Source organism: Leuciscus leuciscus (genome assembly GCF_965113295.1).
Source record: "Leuciscus leuciscus genome assembly, chromosome: 1".
NCBI lineage: Eukaryota > Metazoa > Chordata > Actinopteri > Cypriniformes > Leuciscidae > Leuciscus > Leuciscus leuciscus.
This window is the reverse complement of record NC_138725.1, coordinates 51,153,145-51,171,348: the sequence shown is the minus strand read 5'-3', so window position 1 is coordinate 51,171,348 and position 18,204 is coordinate 51,153,145. Positions and strand designations below refer to the sequence as shown.

At 38.7% G+C, this 18,204-nt stretch overlaps 1 protein-coding gene across 12 annotated transcripts in view; it reads right to left on the bottom strand.

The window, feature by feature from the left end:
* cacna1aa (calcium channel, voltage-dependent, P/Q type, alpha 1A subunit, a) overlaps nucleotides 1-18,204 on the bottom strand; it is a 119,648-nt gene that overhangs the window by 20,575 nt on the left and 80,869 nt on the right. For 9 of the 12 annotated variants that reach the window (XM_082138191.1, XM_082138198.1, XM_082138192.1 and 6 more), the window contains 9 exons: nucleotides 14,815-14,931; nucleotides 13,983-14,048; nucleotides 13,777-13,874; nucleotides 13,533-13,683; nucleotides 12,820-12,947; nucleotides 10,741-10,837; nucleotides 6,500-6,614; nucleotides 4,567-4,674; nucleotides 2,895-2,998 (listed from right to left, as the gene is read on the bottom strand). In XM_082138191.1, coding sequence (XP_081994317.1) covers nucleotides 2,895-2,998; nucleotides 4,567-4,674; nucleotides 6,500-6,614; nucleotides 10,741-10,837; nucleotides 12,820-12,947; nucleotides 13,533-13,683; nucleotides 13,777-13,874; nucleotides 13,983-14,048; nucleotides 14,815-14,931 — 984 coding nt within the window. Of the gene's footprint in view, nucleotides 1-2,894; nucleotides 2,999-4,566; nucleotides 4,675-6,499; nucleotides 6,615-9,922; nucleotides 10,020-10,740; nucleotides 10,838-12,819; nucleotides 12,948-13,532; nucleotides 13,684-13,776; nucleotides 13,875-13,982; nucleotides 14,049-14,814; nucleotides 14,932-18,204 lie in introns of all 12 variants that reach the window. The other 3 variants (XM_082138197.1, XM_082138201.1, XM_082138195.1) reach the window with 2 other exon arrangements.

Here is an 18,204-nt window from a genome sequence, read left to right as displayed (position 1 = left end):
CGTGCAAAATGGTACGAATTGTATGAGGCTATACTGACTATATAAACAGAGCAGTGGAATTTGTATAGGCCTATGTTAGGTTGACTATTTTATTATGGCTATAATGAACAGGCTGCAATGTCAAGACTGCAATGCTGTAATATGGTGTGTGTGTGTGTGTGTGTGTGTCGGCGGGCGCGGGCGCGATCGAACAGTGGAAACATGAAAACATACTCCGTTATTTTGTTCAGGACATCTACAGATATTATGTATAAATGTATAATTGAACTTGTTTAAATGTACAGTTTGGTGTTGTTTTGTTTTTAAAATATATCCTAATACAATAAATGCATTAATCTCTCAATTGGGTATGTATCATTAAAGATATAGAGTTTGGAATCTAGCGGTCAAAATGAAGTTATGGAATTCTGGCACTTCTAGTGTTAAAACAGATAATATTGATGACTATTTCTGTAAAACAGATTTATGTCCACTAAAATGTTTTCTAGAAAGAGAATGTCCCTGGAAACCACCTCCAAAATGAGTAAAAAAGTAGCCACATAGCTGTGATGTAACTAAACCCTATAGGCTATTTGCTCTGTTTCAAAATAAACTGCATCAATCCTTATGACTACTGATTTAAAAAATAAATAAAATTATATATATATATATATATATATATATATTTTTTTTTTATGTCCAGAGGTGGTAAAAACTGTTGCATAATTGTTAAAGGCACTTTTAACACTCGTGTACAGTGTTACACTTTTTACACATGTGTATTTGACCCATAAAGCAAATCATTGGTTCCACCAGCCAAAAATGACACCTTGAGATTTGGAAAATGAAGGGGGAAAAAAAATCAACCAATCCAGCGAGAAACACAAAATGCATGTAGAATGTAAAGGCAGGTCTCATATTAAAATCTCATGACAGGAAGTAACAGTTGAATGAGAGCTGATAAAAGAAATATAAATAATCTGTGAACAACATGCACATTTTACTTAACTCTATCTAATGGATGAGTTAGGAGATAGGCTGTATGAGGAAAAGCTTAGCAAGCTCAATGGTATCTGCAAAAACTGCTACATCCACAAGAAACATCATGGGTTACCACCAAGATTGTATACAGGCCATCGCCATGTTTATGAAACTGTGGTCAACTTTCATGTGGATGTAGAGTTGTAGATCACACAAGAACAAACCAGTTTAAACTGTAGACCAGGCCCATGTTGCATTTAACTTTAATATTAAGTCTAATATTCATAATCAATGAAAACACATGTATAACCATCTTCACATAAACCAACGAGGAAATCAAAGTGTTGTGTTTGACTGCTAAAATAAAAATAAAAATAACCTAAACAATGATTTTGTACACTCCTTCAGCAAACAAAATCATGGTAACTGCTAATTATCAATAGTCATATAGTAAACTGCTGGGATTCAATTATAGAAGGACACACATTATTCTGTTATTCAATTGGTAAAATGAATAGACAAAATTAAAACAACCCATTAGATATTGAAATAATAAACCACCCACTGCAAGTGACTTCATAAAATGAGGAATTATCTATGTCAGTCAGTAAGTTTGGCAATGAATTATCAATCTAGAAGTTTATGTGGAAGAGGGCAATCATGCAATGCAATACTTTCAAAATTATAACACCTTTTAAGGGTCATTATTACAAGAATCCCCAGGTTTATTCTATTTCTTTTCACTTCTTGGATAGATGCCACAAATGGCACAGATGTGATTTAAATCTGTAGATTACGATTGCAAGTCTAGTTTTCCAAGGAAGATGATTTGAGAGATAACATTTCTTCATGAAATCCCCTCAGTCCTTATAGTTGTTTTCACTAATTAAAGAGATCAGCTAAAATGTTTCAAAATTCACAATTTAGTTAAGAAGCACTGCTGGACAAAGACGACATAACATATCTTACTCCGTTTCTTCTGTTTACTTTGAATGCACAACAAATACATTGTGCATTCAACCGAGTATAGAAGGCCTGATTTTTCAACCCACACAGAGCTTAAAGGTGATGTGTGTAATTTTATCAATGTAAAAATACTTTTCTTGTCCCAGCTTTAAGTCGACATAAAACCGAAATTGCGATCGACTTTTCTCCCCTAATATGATATTACATATATAAGTGCATCTCGAATGAGAGGGGGAAAAATGTGAGGCGGGACTGGATTTTGTCAATGTGGAATTGATTGGATTGTTGAAAAAATGTGCTAATTGCTGTGATCTCATGCGAGTGACAGGTTTCTTGAGGGGAGGGATGATTTTGATTAAAGATTACTAAATTGTGTTTGGGGCAGGTCTACAGGCTTTTGTCCATTGTTCCATTTGGTGACACTAGTGGTGCAGAAATTAGACACTTCACCTTTCGTTCCATACCTTATTTTGTGGCAGAGATGCATTTGTTAATGTAGTGCTTTAATGTCAAATGGTTGTTCTTAGTAACAGTAAAATGTTGAGCTAACATCACGATCAACAGTTTGGATAAAAATAGTCATGATGAAGGTCCAAGCAAAGAAACCAGTTAAATCTATTGAACTACTAAGTACCAAGAAAGTTATCACTCACATTCAAGAAATTAGAAAGAGAGAGTGAGTACATTGTAAAATTTGATAGAGAAGAACAGTTTATTCTCAGATTCCACATGAACTGTGGCAAGCAGCAAGGATCCAGCACATTTTCACTGGTTCTCCATCTGAAGGTGAGAGTTTTGGCTGCAGATCTCAATTGGTACTAACTAAGAATGTTTTTTTGTTTTTTTTTTAAATAGAGGCACATCCACAGACTTTGGTGAAAATAACTAATTAGCATAGCTGAGGATTGCTTGTCACAGCTCATTGTGGATTGAGGTTTTGACTGCAGGGTGAGAGGAAGACGGCATACCTGCTCATCGTGGAGAGCTTGAGTCCGTTTGGCTTTACTTTGCCGATAATACTCCATGATCATCATGGCAGCGTAGATTTTTCCCACTGTTAGGTCTGTCGCTGCTGAGAAATGGACAAGTTACCCTGTACGATTAGACAAGGTGAGATGGACCCTGAGCAAGGTGGATGGGAGTGAGGACGGGACATGCACACGACAAACGCAGATGCACAAACTCACATGCACAAACAGTGTCAAATCGACACACACAGAGCCAATGGTCTTTTCACAAGCAGACTGATTAAACTGGGCTTTTTATGCACTTCATTTTTATGATCAGTATTTTAAATACTCTTACTGTTTCTACTGTTTTAAGTGTCAAAGTATTGCAAAAACTGACACCAAACTACAGCATAACTCCTAGATACAGTAAACAAGGTAAAACGGTCTCCCAATAAATGGTCTTTGCCACTTTATGGAACCGAGTCCACATGGAGAAGTTACTAAGAGTAACTTCAGACTAGGTTTACATGCCATGCTTAGTGGTGTTTAAAGCCATGGTCACCACCTCTGTATAGGATCTGCATAGAACAATGAAGATAAAATTAGCATCAAACAAAATCGTTCTAAATTATTACATGCTGGCTGCAAACTCATCTCAAATGTACTTTTATATTACTAGCATTATGATTTGACCAAAAGCTTTATTGTGTGACAGCAACGCCACCTCATTATTTCATGCTTTTTTGGAGCATCTAGCAAGCATTAGGCTATCTAGTTTTAAGCAAGTCTCATAAGATAGTAAGCATTTAGCATGTCTTACCGGCAAGCTTGCACATACATCTTATTGGTTGCATATTAGTGGTGCAATACAAATTTTTGAATACTGTTTTATGTACATCTTGTCAGGAATCTCATAACCCCTGTAGTGAAAAGACATCTATAGAGGGTTGATCTATAGTAAGGCACCCCCTGATCTCAGGCATAGTGAGCTAGAGCGTACAAGTAAGGCTGTTATCACTGTTTTTTGTAGCACTTGAATATACACTCAATATGTTTTTGTGTTAAGTTGCAGTTTCTCTACATAGCGGAAGTGGAGGAGCTAAACATGCTAAAGATAACGGAAATACAACAGGTGTCCTTGAAACATCTTTCAAGGTTTTTTTTTTTTTTTTTTTTACTGCTCTAAAGTATATTTCGGGTTTTACGTGTAAAAGGTACAAGGTGGACCAACAACAAAATACTGGTGACAACAACAACAATATACGTTCCCAGATAACCAAAACTAAATGAGTGCTAATAGTACAGACACTGGATAAGGACGAAACTTTCTAGTCAGTGTTTGCACACGTTATTACATGGAGTACACTTTGAAAGGCTACGAGTTTGGCTGTTCGCAAAAAAAAAAGAAGGTATATTTATGCAAATATTGCCTTGGTTCATTGCATCTATTTATATGTTTGTGCCGTTATCTGATTTGCGTACTACACACTTTCTACGATTCATTCTGTGATCAGTCTGCCATCTAAAAGTATGTGGTCTATATCTATAAGGTCCTAAAATGACTCTAAACTAAGGGTGCAGGCCTGGACCATCAGGGGGTGCAGAGCAGTGAGTGGGCTGACTGAGAGAAGCTGTCCTCAGGTGGTAAAAGAGAAACGCTGTGGACACACCAACCTCCTGGGTAACTTACACTTGTGTGGCGTCACCAGAAGGTCCAGAGTCTTCTGAGAGAGATTAGGCCATATCGCCATCATCTCCTTCCTTAGTTCAGCATCCATCTGGTGTTTATCTACACCACCTATTTACACAGCAACAGGTACACAACACAACACGTACACACACACATATGCAAACAAATTTCCACAAACACACACAATTTTTGTTATGGTTTGAACAAAGTTGTATCCAATCTTATGTAAAAGTACTGTACGCAAAATCGTACAAATTATATTTTACGAGTCAGTGGGGTTCCTAAGTTTTCTTACAAGGCCTCTTTTTTAGATTTTTTCTTTTTTCACCAGAAATGTTTAAGGTTTAAATTAAAGGGGGGGTGAAATGCTATTTCATGCATACTGAGTTTTTTTACACTGTTAAAGAGTTGGATTCCCATGCAAAACATGGACAAAGTTTCAAAAATTAAGTTGTACGTTTGATGGAGTATTTCTGTGCCAAAAATACTCCTTCCGGTTTGTCACAAGTTTCGGAAAGTTTTTTTCGAGTATGGGCATGTGTGACGTCAGATGGGGCGGAATTTCCTTATACGGGTCCTAAGCATAGACAGTATATAAACTGGACACAGCGACCCCATTGGATTCAACGGAGACAAGTGAAGTCAATTAGAAGCAGGAAGCACTAACTTCCTGATGGTCGAGCGTAGTGCGCAGACTCAAACTGAGCTTGACGATGTGGATGTGACGTGAGCAACCCGTCTGTCTTCTAGTAGCTGTGCCAAGAGAAATCTGAATCATTCCCTTCCGAAACTTGCAGAGATTGAGAGTGTGAGTAGGAGCTGTCCATGAGCTAGGAGCAGGAGAAACTTTTGCTAAGTATTCTGATTAATTACTTTGTCATTTTGCCTCCACGTCCCCCCGATTGCCCGCGAGCTTCTCCTCCTGTCCATACGGTAATTCTCTACTGTGCGACAGAGAGTCGCGTGGTTATGACGCAATCGTTAGCCTATTTTTACAAAAACTGCATCTACGGGGTCATAACGTAAAATACAAGGTAATGGAGCCTTTTATACATTTTCGAGTTTCTTTAGAAATAAATAATGGACAAATGGAGTCTTTAAACGCCTCAGATGTAAAGTTATTCGCTGTCAAAGTGACGCCAAAATGAATGGGAGTCAATGGGATGCTAACAGCAGGTGATGGTCCGCTAGCCAATGGCGGCGCCCGGGGAAACTTCAAAATAATATGAAACCCTGCCACCCTGGTCCTAAGGGCACTTCTCCCAGAAGGGCGCGCGCGCACCCGTAGACCAGAGCGAGAGAGGGAAAGCAGTACGCCCATCAAAGCGCTGTGCTCGCTGCAGTCACAGGACTTTGTTTGTTCCCTGCATTTCGACGATGATTGTTTTATAAACAAGGCCCAGTTCGACGCCGGGTTTGCAGATCATCTAATGCTTAAGGATGGAGCAGTCCCAACGATAAAGGATCACGGTCGTGCGTTGGAACCGCAGGCGGTGAGTAAAACTGCTTCAAATGTCTGTGTGTTGTTAGCTATCGGCGCGTAAGCACAGCCCCCACGGCACGCCTCCAGCCGCTCGTTTTTTTCCGGAAAGACTCGGTACAGCCTATCTTTCTTTTATAAATATAATAAAACTAAAGACTTTTTGGAGATATGAAGGATGCAATACTACTCTATAGGTACTCAAGATTAACATGAGATTGACTGAAACGGAGTGTTTCACCCCCACCCCCCCCCCCCCCCCCCCCCCCCCCTTTAAATTTGAATCTCAGACTTTTGACCCCCACTGTAATTAAACCGCTATAGGCAAATATATTAACCATACATTAACCAGACAGATTTAGGCACAAACAGAGGAAAAGTCTACAACTACTTAACACAGGAAATATATAAAGAGGAATGAATGAGGGAAGGAAGAAGAAAGGGGTGGCAAACCTTCCCCACCCTTGGCGATCTTGATGTCCAGAGCAGTTCGGATTAAGGCCATAAGGGTAGAATTAAAGTGCACTGTGTTGTCATCGGCAACCGGCAGATCCATCCGCAATAGTCTCTGTGGAGAGCCAATCAGGGGCAGTTAAAAGTGCAGGACCACTGAAATGTGTGTGTTTTGAACCTCCGGGTAGGGTGTGCTTTTGGTGTGCGAGAGGGAATGGGAGGAGAAAGGAGGAGGGATTTTCAGGGGTAGCTCTGTGACTTCTGACACTCAGTTTATAATTCATTTAGAGCTGTCTTAGTGTGGTAATCATGACAATTTTATTATAAAGTATTATTCTGTTGTCTAGATCAGTGGTTCTCAACTGGTTGATCAGGACCCTAAATTGGGTCATAGACACTTAAAACATAATACAAATAAAAAATTTTATCAACTTTTTAAAGTGAGGAGGAAATAATTCTCCCATCTTTTGTTGTTGACCTCAAAGTTTGTTTAATCCTACTGTATTTTATTTCTCTGCAAATTCATTTGTAATTTGGTGCAATTCTATTTCTATATTGCCAACATTGACAGATTGTGTGACAGGACCTCACTGTCAAAAATCATGAACATAAGGTAAGGTGTCACCAAGGTAAAACAAATCATACTAAATCAATGTGTCAACGCTGATGTTTGATTTTAAGGACATGTTTTGTTCGTTTTGTAGCTGGGTTGCCCTTTGATGTAAAATTTGGGTCCTCAAGCAAGATCAGTCAAAAACCACTGATCAAGATGTCAATGAAACTGGGGCTGCATATGCTACAAATCGAATTTGTATCTGTGCAATGATATATCTTGTTTTCATATCAGCAACTGAGCTGTCAGTCAAAGAGCTTTTCCGGGAGGAGGTTCACATATTAAACTCAGACCAGAGGATGAAGTAATAAATTAAAACAGCATTACGTAAATGTCAGTGTTTTAATGTATAATTCATCCTGTACTGGTCTGGGGAAAGATTATACTCAAACACAGAAAGTCATAATTGCATTGCACAGGGTTAAATGTTACCTCAATCCTTCCGATACCATGACACCCTATGCTATGCAATCACCCATATTACCCGATGTCTCCCCGTCCCACTCCATCCCAGAAGAAACACTCACCCTCCACCCCCCACCACCCTCTTTCCCAGCATGCATCATGCAGTCACATGCATCACAGGACAAGCAACAGAGCAGCCAACACTGAAAGCATCATCTAGTTGGTTCATTTCAGCTCATTCATTTAGGTTTAGTAGTGGTTGCTGTCATTGAGACTCAATCATAGATGGGCTACTGGATAAAACAAGAGCTTGATCCAGATTCTCTGGTCTCTCAATGCAAAAACGATGGGTGCAGGCTATTGGTTTAGGTTAGAGCAGCATTCTCCAGTAAAAAAAAAAAAAAAAAAAAGAACAAAAGAGGGAATGGCTTTGTGAGTTGTTGTTGCGAAGAGGATGAGCTAAGAGAGAGGATTCAGCTACCTGCTGCGCGAAGGTAATACTTTAATGCTACAGATAAAGAGAAAAGCAGAGGGCTGCCAGAGAGGAGTACCGGAGCAGGAAGTTGGTTTAGGACTGACAGCTTTTAAAGGAGGAGTTTGGATGGTGGATATGGTAGTTATGAAAGAGACAGGACAGAGACAGCGACAGTGACACCAAATTTAAAGAGAGCTCGAAAACTACATGAAAATCCAAGGGCGGAAGATAATGAAGTGTAAGATAAAGCTACAGGAAACATAAGAAAAGAAAGCTCTACCACAGGCTGGTCAAATTCTCTCCAGGTGATTCTCTATTATGGGCCCTAATGTTTGACACGGAGAAAGAGGGTGAATGCAATGGTTTTGGTCACTGTTCCTCATTCCACTGAGATTAGGCGGCGACAGAGACCACATTAGACAGGAAGTGACCTGTCTGATTGAATACACAGAGATTGTTGGTCTGCCACCACAAGTCTATGTTGGTGGAGATCATTGAAAACTCTGTGGAACATTATATTTTACCCAACAACGAAATGGGAGTTCAAAAGGGGCAGAGAAAAAGGAAGGGTGGGCAGAGCAAAAGTAAGAGAAAGGAGATCCCAGTCTTGTTGAGGGCTCACTAAGGGCGCAGATCTCCTTTCCTGCACTTTTTAGCTGTCGTTCACTGACCAAGGGTGAAATGTCAGTGTACACTTGCGGACAGACAGAGAAAGAGAAGAAGAAAGAGAGAAAAAGCTAACAGTGTATCTTGTGGGAGGGTCCAGTGGCCTGTGAGGCGGGGCATGCAGATGATTGGCAGAATGTAAAGAGGAGGGGCTGGAAACAGATTAGAACTGCATTGACAGAAGAAAGAGCAGTGGGGAAAGGATTTTTTTTTTTTTTTTTTTTTTTGTGCAAAAGAGTTACATTGTATAAAAATGACTTAGACCATCATACTGCCTTAACGCTACCCAAGGATTATATGTGCGTTGTTGTGCGTATGTGAGTGTTTGCTTATCTGTGTGTAATCGAAAAGAGAGACAGAGAGCTGGTCCCAAGAGGAAAGGGTCCCTAAGAGAGCGGCATCCACAGAGCTGAGGGACTCGGAGGACTTAAGCCCTTCAGGCCTTCCAACCACTGCTGCACACGCACATTTGTGTGTGTATTTGAGCATGTGTGTGTGTGTGTGTGTGTGTGTGTGTGTGTGTGTGAGTGCATGATGATGTGAATATACAGTATGCATGTGTATGTGTTTAGCTGCGTCCCAATTTGTGTACTTATGCACTATTCTATGCCCTTTTGTAATAATAGTGTGAGTGGTGTGTTCACACTGAAAATCCCAACTAGAAAAAGTGCACTTCAAATACCCAGATGATGCACTTATTTAACTGAAAAAAGTGTGGGATGTTAGACACTACATGCACTCATCTGTCGCAGCTTTCCTTAAGTAGCAGAGGGGCTATCAGACTATGATGCTGGATGACAAAATAACCTTATAAAATTCATACACTAGACAGTAGAGTACATAGTGTATGTGCATAAGTGTATTCTGCATCATTTGGGACACAGCTTTTGTGTTTATTGTCATACACAGTTCTTAAATTAACTTATTGACCAATGCTGTACATTAAAGCATATGCATTTAGCTTTAATGTATCGATGATGTAGACTGTAAAAACCTTTACATTTCATTCTTTAAAGCTTTAAAACCTGCATGAGAGTGTGCTAGTGTATGTCTTTATACGGTGCAAAAGTGCTGAGAAGGTTTGTCCGTTCCCGCTTCCCTGTGGATCGGCCCGTCTGAGCCTAACACCCTCGAACCCGGCCCTGCCACCAGAATCACAATAGCGGCCTCCGTCAGACAACGAAGGAGGAAAAGAAGGAGAGAAAATAAAAAGAGAAAACACCAACAGTACAGACACAGCGCTGGCCACTCGGAGGCCCTCTACCTTGTAGGCAACCCGTGCAGGGCACTTCTTCCCCAGGCCTAATGGAGGAGACATGTGCCTGAGCATCTCATACATATCCCTGTAACTGATTCTGCCACTGGGCAACCGAAACAAAACAAAAAACCAAAGGAAATGTGCATGGGAGAGAGAGAAAGAGAAGAAGAAAAGGAGTAAATCAAAAAAGAAGGGATCAGGAAGGAGACGGGAAAGTGGGAAGGGAGGAGAACAGAACAAAAAGAAGGTTATTGGCCTGGACGAAAGGAGCGGTTTGGTAAACTAGGCTGCCGTAAAACTGATGATCGGTTTATTTGTGGGGAAGGGGAAGGGGGAGGTGCTCAACATTTGAGTGTTAAAACGGCGTTCTATGCAATGGGGCAAGTTGCATAGAAGAGCAGGGGGGCTTCAGAGCAGGCATAAAGTCCCGCTGCTTTCAGGGCATTGTAGTGAAGTTTAATGTCAATGCAGTTTCTGTCCCCCTCCACCCAGAACAATGCACGCTACCGTACCAGCTAGGCCTAGCCGTGCCTCAACAGCAAGCAAAACAAAAATCAAAGATGGCTGATTAGTTTCTTTTTTGTTTGTTTGTCTTTCACTTTAGTGTTTTTCTCGTTTGCTTGTTTCATACACACTAGTGCACTTCATGCTCCTGTAAGTGTCGGCATTGTCCTGCACATTCTCATTGTCATATCAAGTAGAATGCAAGTAGAAATGGTGAGAGTACAAAAACATTGTTGAAAAGAAAAAGAAGAGGAGGTAAGCGACATTCATTGCATTCTGGATGCTAGCAGGTAATATTAGTTTTTAAGTGGAAGTCAAACCTTGCAGGCCACCCTATGAGGACATTTCTTGCCTAAGCCCAGAGGGGGGTCGATAACTCGCAATAAACTGTACATATCCTTATAATGAATGCGCCCGCTGTAAGAAGAATACAGGGAAGTTAGAGAACACAACTCAGAACAGAGACATTGGCAGGAAGAAGAGCACAAGAACAGAAAAAGAAGCACAGAATCACACAAACATTTTCTTATTTGCTCGTCACCCGTTTGTGTCGTCAAATCTTTAGGCTGCGTCTGGTCATTTCACACACGGTTCCTCACCCGTCTCTACTTCTTTTCTTGTTCCCCCCCCCCCCCCCCTTTTCATTCCTTTCAGTTTTCAGTTTGTTCTATGTTTTTCTTTTCTTACTATCTTCCTATTTTTCCTTTCCTTTCTTCCTCCCCTCTATTTTTCCTCCCCCTTTCCTTTCACCTTTTGTTTTCATTCCTTCCTTTCTCTTTCCTCCTTCATTCCTTCCTTTCTCTTCTCCTTCCTTTTCCTATCTCCCTATTTCCATTCCTTTCTCTTTTCCTCCCCTCCTTCTTTTTTCTTCTTAATTTTTCCTTACTTACTTTCTTGTTACTTTCCTTCTTTCATCCATTTCACTCTTTCTTCCTCTTTCCATTCTTTCTACTTCCTTCTATTCTCTTCTCCATCATTTATTTGTTTCTCTTCCTTCCTTCCACTTTTCCTTTCTTTCTTTCTCTTTCCATTTCTTTCTTCTTTTAACTTGTTTCTTTCTCTTTCCATTCCTTCCTTCTTTCCACTTTTCCTTTTGTATCTTTCCATTCCTTCCTTCTTTTCACTTTTCCTTTCTTTCTCTTTGGATTCCTTCCTCCTACTCCCTTCCCTCTTTCCATTCATTCCTTCTTTCCATTCCTTCCTCTTTAGTCCTTTGTTTTCCTTTTTTCCTTTCTTTTCCTTTAGTCATTTGTTTTCCTTCCTTTTCCTTAACCTTTCTTCCTTTTACTTCCTTTTATTTAGCCTTAAATTCTTACTTCTTGTTCTACTTCCTTTCTCTTCTTTTTCTTTAATTCTTCCTATCTTACTTGTCAGATTGATCCTGCCGTTCAGGAAAAGAATCACTGGAAGACAAACTCTCCTCAATCTTTTGAGTATAATTTCCCTAACAAGGCTTTAATCCTGCTTGTAAGTTAAGATTCAGACCTTCCTTTTCTTCTCTGAATATCTACGCTCAGTTACCCGCCTACATTATTGTCTAACACACAACATTAGGGTGACAGGCACTGGAATGCAGATACCGGGAAACTTAGCGTGTTCAGTAGAAGGGATGGGGGCTGGCACAGTAAGTTTGGCTTGCAGTATGCAGTATTCCAGAGTGGGAGGACTGGGACTCACAGAAGGGCACGTAGGAGGGTTTGGGGGGGATTGATGGATTTTAACAGAGCTAAGAAGCTCAAATCCATGATCCCTTTCTCTCAGCTGGTGCTGTGGTATTCTCCCCTCTGTTTGGTCCAAGGTAGGATACAATGAAGCCAGGCTCTGTACGTTAAAGACTGTGCCAGAAGCCACGGCTCTATACCAATGTCAAAAACGAAGCGTTCCAGTCGAACACATAAGAGAGGGCCAATGTGTTCTGCATTATATAGGACAGAGGCTTTATTCACATGCATGAAAATGTATAGTTAGACACTTAATTCAGACTGGCCTTTCACACAAGATCAAAAAGTGTTTCTTAAAATAGCCTCTTAAAAATGGTCTGTCCAGAAATTCAGGGGCCAAAGAAATTCAAAAAGTTGTAGTCAGAGCATGTCAAGTCTGCATTTTAAACAGCATGTATTTTAAAAGACTGTATGGTATTTTACAAGGATTATCTATTAATTACCAAGAAACCTGTTATTGACAAACTAATGTTAGTTGTATATCTACAGTATGCAAAACTACCAAGAGTGCATTGTTGAGTTTAGTGAGATACATTTATAAAATTACTTCAATAATTTATAACTTCACTTCAAGTTAACAAGTAATTAGTACTTTCTTAGAATTAGTATGTTATTTACAAAATATACAAGAGTAGTATTTAATGTTGTGTTTATGCATGCAAGTGCACATGGGCTCACCAAGCAGCTGGATCATACTCTGCCCAGATCCTCACATACTCGTCCAGATGATGGGGTCCCAGGATAGAGGAGTCGCGTGTCAGGTACTCAAAATTATCCATGATCACAGCCACGAAAAGATTGAGCATCTACACACATGTAAATCAAAGGTCTGATGAGTTGAGCTGTATATTACACACCAAATGTACATAGGACTATTTTTCTGTTTTTAAGCAATCATGGGAGTCACGTTGTAAAAAACGTTTTTTTATAGATATAAAACTAGCCCTCACTACAGTAATCATGCTGCCTCTCAGTTTGATAGGTCAATGGATTAGCGGTGTAATACAAATTACGACCAAATATTTGTTTAAAATAACTCATATTCATATTTTATTTGCATTTAGTTTTGTTTATTTTATTGGAACAGATGGAAAAGCACTAGAGAAGTATGTCACATGTCTGAGTCACTGTTCACCACTGATGACAAACAGTGACCACTCAGCAAAACATTAAAATGATAAATTCCGATTTCCGATTGCCTCTCATTATAATAAAATAATAACTAAAGAAATGAAAACTGCTGTTCAACAACTGGAGATCCTTTCATCTTCTACAAGCTAATAGCAGGGACAAAATCCAACATTGCAACCAGCTGTGGTGACATGTTCCATAGTATATTATGCCTATGAGTGCAATGGTTTTAATAACAACAACAGTGCTGTCATTCTCACCAGAAAGGAACAGAGGAAGATGAAGGAGACAAAGTAGAGGTAGGCAAACTCGCTCCCACATTCTGCTTCCGTGTTCCCAGAGAAACGATCACATTTCTTCTTTCCCAGACATGACAGCATGATTTCATGCCATGCCTCACCTGTAGCACTCCTACAAATGCACAGAGTTGAACTACGGTTAGAAAGTGTATGCAACACACACACACAACATTTAACAGAGCCAGTCTGTGATGCATACACAAACCTGAAGAGCAGCATTAGGGCCTGGAAAAAAGTCCTGAAGTTGTTGTGCTGGTTAATGGCACTCTCACTTTCCTCCTCAATATTAATGTTCCCAAACAGCTGTGAAACAAAAACACAAATCTCATTGCCCACTACCTTCAAATATAGCCATTTACCTATTCTCAGTATGTACTGTGCAGCCTCCCACACACTCTCTCACATACTCACCTGCATGCCAATGATGGCGTAGATGAAGAACAGCATGGCGATGAGTAGGCACACATACGGCAGAGCCTAAACACAGCATATAAGTCAAAATTAATCAACATTTAAATGTGTGTGAAAACCTGTTACTGGAAGTTTGAGGAGAAATGTGCACTGTATTGTCAGAATGTTAACATTTTGTCTACAAGAGATGCATGCAATGTTCATTTTTACACAATTTGTTAAATTTTTGTCTTTCGATAATCGAAACATACTACCATTTTAGTTGACAAAAATATGCTTTAGTTATTCATTCTCTGTGATTTATTGCATAAGTCTCATTGTAAATATGGTTGCTTGGCATTAACATCCTGACTAAAGCGTAACAAATTTCAAGTTTACTTAAGTGCATTCACGCCATTTTGTTCAGATCGAAATGAATCATCCAGTTTATGTTGTGTGATTCATTTTATGTGATTATGATGAATACAATGATCTGATTAGGTGAGTTAATTTACACGCTTTCCATGTTCCACCAGCGCAAGCAAGGCAATTAATGACCATAATGACTAGAATTGGATTATTTCAAAGAATAATATTCTTTCTAGACTTTTCCTCTTCTTTCTCACTTTTATTTTCCTGAACAACATTCTGTAATTAAAATGGTTTATTTATCTTAAAAATGCACATTTTTCTTCACATCTTCTTAATCTCTGACGAATTAAACAAAACCAACCTATGTTAACCAACATTTTCTCCATTCATTTCATTGATGAGATTAACACTGTGTGTATGCTGCGCTACAAAGTCTCAGAAAACAGTGGTTGCATACTTCTTTGTATGTGTATAATTTTACCTTGAAAGACTGGACGAAGGTCCAGAGCAGGATGCGTATGGTCTCACCCTGCCTGAGCAACTTAATGAGACGAGCAGCTCTGAAGAGCCTTAGAAAACTCAGATTTATGAAGTTGTTCTACACAGAAAGAAAGGAAGCAGCAGACAGATGTAGAGAAAGAGGAGGAGATAGAGATAGGCAGACAGAGAGAAAAGAAATGATGTCAGTCTGAAACATTTGATTACAAATTGTAAACAAATAAAAAAAGGAAGGAAGGAGCAAAATCAAACAAGGAGAAACCAGAAAACAAATATCAAACTGGCAAGACTGAACAGGCTCATCATATCCAATGGTGAAAAGGGGGAAAGACAGAAGAGGGAGGAGGCAGCAACTCAAACAAAAATATATAATAATAATAATAATAATAAAATAAATTATTGTAAGAGTCTAAACATCCTCATTAGGGAAGGGAGTGCACAGACCCTAACTTCTTGCTTCAGTCAACCAAATGCACTGATCTGTAGATTCACGTGGAATCATGCCAACCACATTAATAGCTTACAATGACCAACAGAGGGCACTAGCAAAGAGAAGGGACACGCGTGCTGGGTTAAAGGACACATTTCAGTCAGATGTGGTAAAATGTTCTACTTTGTCATTTTTGGCACATGAAATCATCAGGAATTGAGGGGAAGAAATGACTGTTCAATGTCTTTTAAGCAGCACAGAAATACAGGGAAACATATAGAGTATGAGCTCAAGGTGGATTTAACTCCATCTCTACCTTCATAACTGACATATTTAGATGCCTTCAGTATCTTTACATCTGTGTGTGTTGATGTATTTGGATGTCTATATATGACTGTATGAAGATGCAGTGTCAGAAACATAATAATTACTAGCGTTCCCTATCAACAAAAAAGTTGAGCGCAACATGCATTCAGGAAACCTGCAGAGAAACACCAAATGTTTACCAAACTGTGCTACGGATCAATTACACCTCAGCTGAGAGGGGTTTTGTCATATCATCAGACAAGCAGGGGTGAAAGGTCATCATGACTCGAGCACATGCATCATTATCATCATCACCATCAGCCACAGGGAAACAGATGCATTAGTTACTCAAAAAAAATTATAATTACAAACCATCTACATGTAGATGTTGCAGAAGCATGGTTTATAGCAGTATTTTTGGAGGTTGATTAAACAACCATTGTGATTGGTCAGGTCAGGTCATGGATATACACATGAGTTTCATAGTGCATTTTGATTGGATGGAGTCATCAGAGGGCAAAGCCGCCATAAAGAAGAGTTTAAAGAAAGCATGTAAGAAAAGATAAAACAAGAAATGAATTATATTTATGCATATCTTACAACAAACTTTTTGATCCAACTAAAGGTTGATTATAACCAAAACCATCTCATTTTTAAAATTAAGATGCACATTTCATATGCTTTCAACGCAGCTTGAATTGCTGTTAAGCTTTTATCAGTACATATATTATTTGTCAGTCGGATAACTGGAGATCTGACTTCCTTCAGACTTTAATTGCAACTTTAACAAAGCACACCAGGTCCAGATGGTTCACTGAAGGTTACTGGCAGGTGTGCTTGACCAGTGATGTAAAATCTCCAGGTAGATCTCTAGATACAGGACTGGGCCTTAGACTAAGGAATCACTGTGTTATTAATATCATGTCAAGTTATTTCACATCACATTTCTGTTAAAAGACCCCATGCATTTAAAACAAAAGCCCATGTGTGTTTGCATTGAGGTCATCAATATGCTTGTGTAATCCTAAAAGCTAGAAAAAAAATTAATAAAATTTAAAGAGTCAATGTAAATAAAATTAAATATTCACATTTCTTTGATGGGAATAAAAGTCTTGATGACTGAAATGTATGTCCAATAAAATGCTCTCTAGAATGCCAAATGTCCCCCTAATGCAACCTGCCATTGTTGTGCAATAGCAAGTAGTAAATCATGGTTTTGTCAGACTGTGAAATAAACTAAAGAAAAAAAATTATAAAAAAAATTAAGCAATAAATGATACAATTACTAACTAAATTAACAACTATTTTTTATTACATAGGCCGTAATAAAAATCGTAGGAAGACCGCAAGGGTTTAGGGTGCCATTTGGGACAGGGCCATATGATAGGCAACACACTTTAGTTACATTACACCCATGAACTATGATTTGCTAGTCGCATTTGGGGGTGGGACATTCTCAGTCTAGATAGCATTTGATAGGACAAAAATTTGTGTAATGCAGGATGAGTCATCAATATCTTTGGTCTGTTTTCCTAGAAATGAAAGACAGTACTTTTTGAATGTGTAGATTTGAATGTATATGTGAAGATTCATTTGGCCAAATTTAGGTGCAAACTAACATATAAATAACCTCACAGTTAACAGATTTTGAAAGTCTCAAAACTTAGATTTCCTGAGGTCTTTAAAGTGTCTGTACAACAGTTAACTGGTAGGTATTGATGGTCAAAACCAAGAAAGAAAAAAAACACAATCTTATGTTGCACTCATTTTTAGAGATGGTCATCATCATTTGCTGGATCATAAATATATGTTAATAGTTGAGAGTTTATTGTTAACTGTATATATTTTTTTGGTAACACTTTACTTGAAGGGGTGTGCATAAGACTGACATGACACCTTCATAATCATGACATGACACATGGTTTTATGAGTGTTAATGCCAACTGTCATTAAGTGTCATTTGCTCAATTATGTAATTTTTAATGCAGAGATGACATTGTTTGAGATGTCTTTGTTATGACAACTTGACATAAACCAATACATCATAACCTGTCAGTGTCTTTGTCATGACAACTTGACATTACCAAGACAACATAACCTGTCATAAATATGTCATAAACATGACATAGCAGATTAATCATCAAACTTAAGAAACTACTTAGCTTTATGGGTTAACATTACATTATATTACTGACCACTTTTTTTCCAGTGGTACAAATTGAATTTGTCATTAAAATTAAGTGTTAATACTGTCAAATTATTTTATAACTAATACTGGGAAAGAAAATGGTCAGACATATATTCATGACACAGTTATAATGGCCTCATGACAGCCAATGTCAAAACCAACCACTGTCAAAACCAACCACATGACAGTAATGTAATGTTAACTCATAGAGCTAAGCAGTTTCTTAAGTTTGATAATTAATCTGCTATGTCATGTTTATGACACATTTATAACAGGTTATGATGTATTGTTTGTCAAGTTTTCATAACAAAGACATCTCAAACAATGTCATATTTGCATAAGAAAAATGTCATAATTGAGCGAATGACACTTAATGACAGTTGTCATAAACATGCATAAAACCTCCTTCATATTCATGACATGTGTCATGTCATGATTATGAAGGTGTC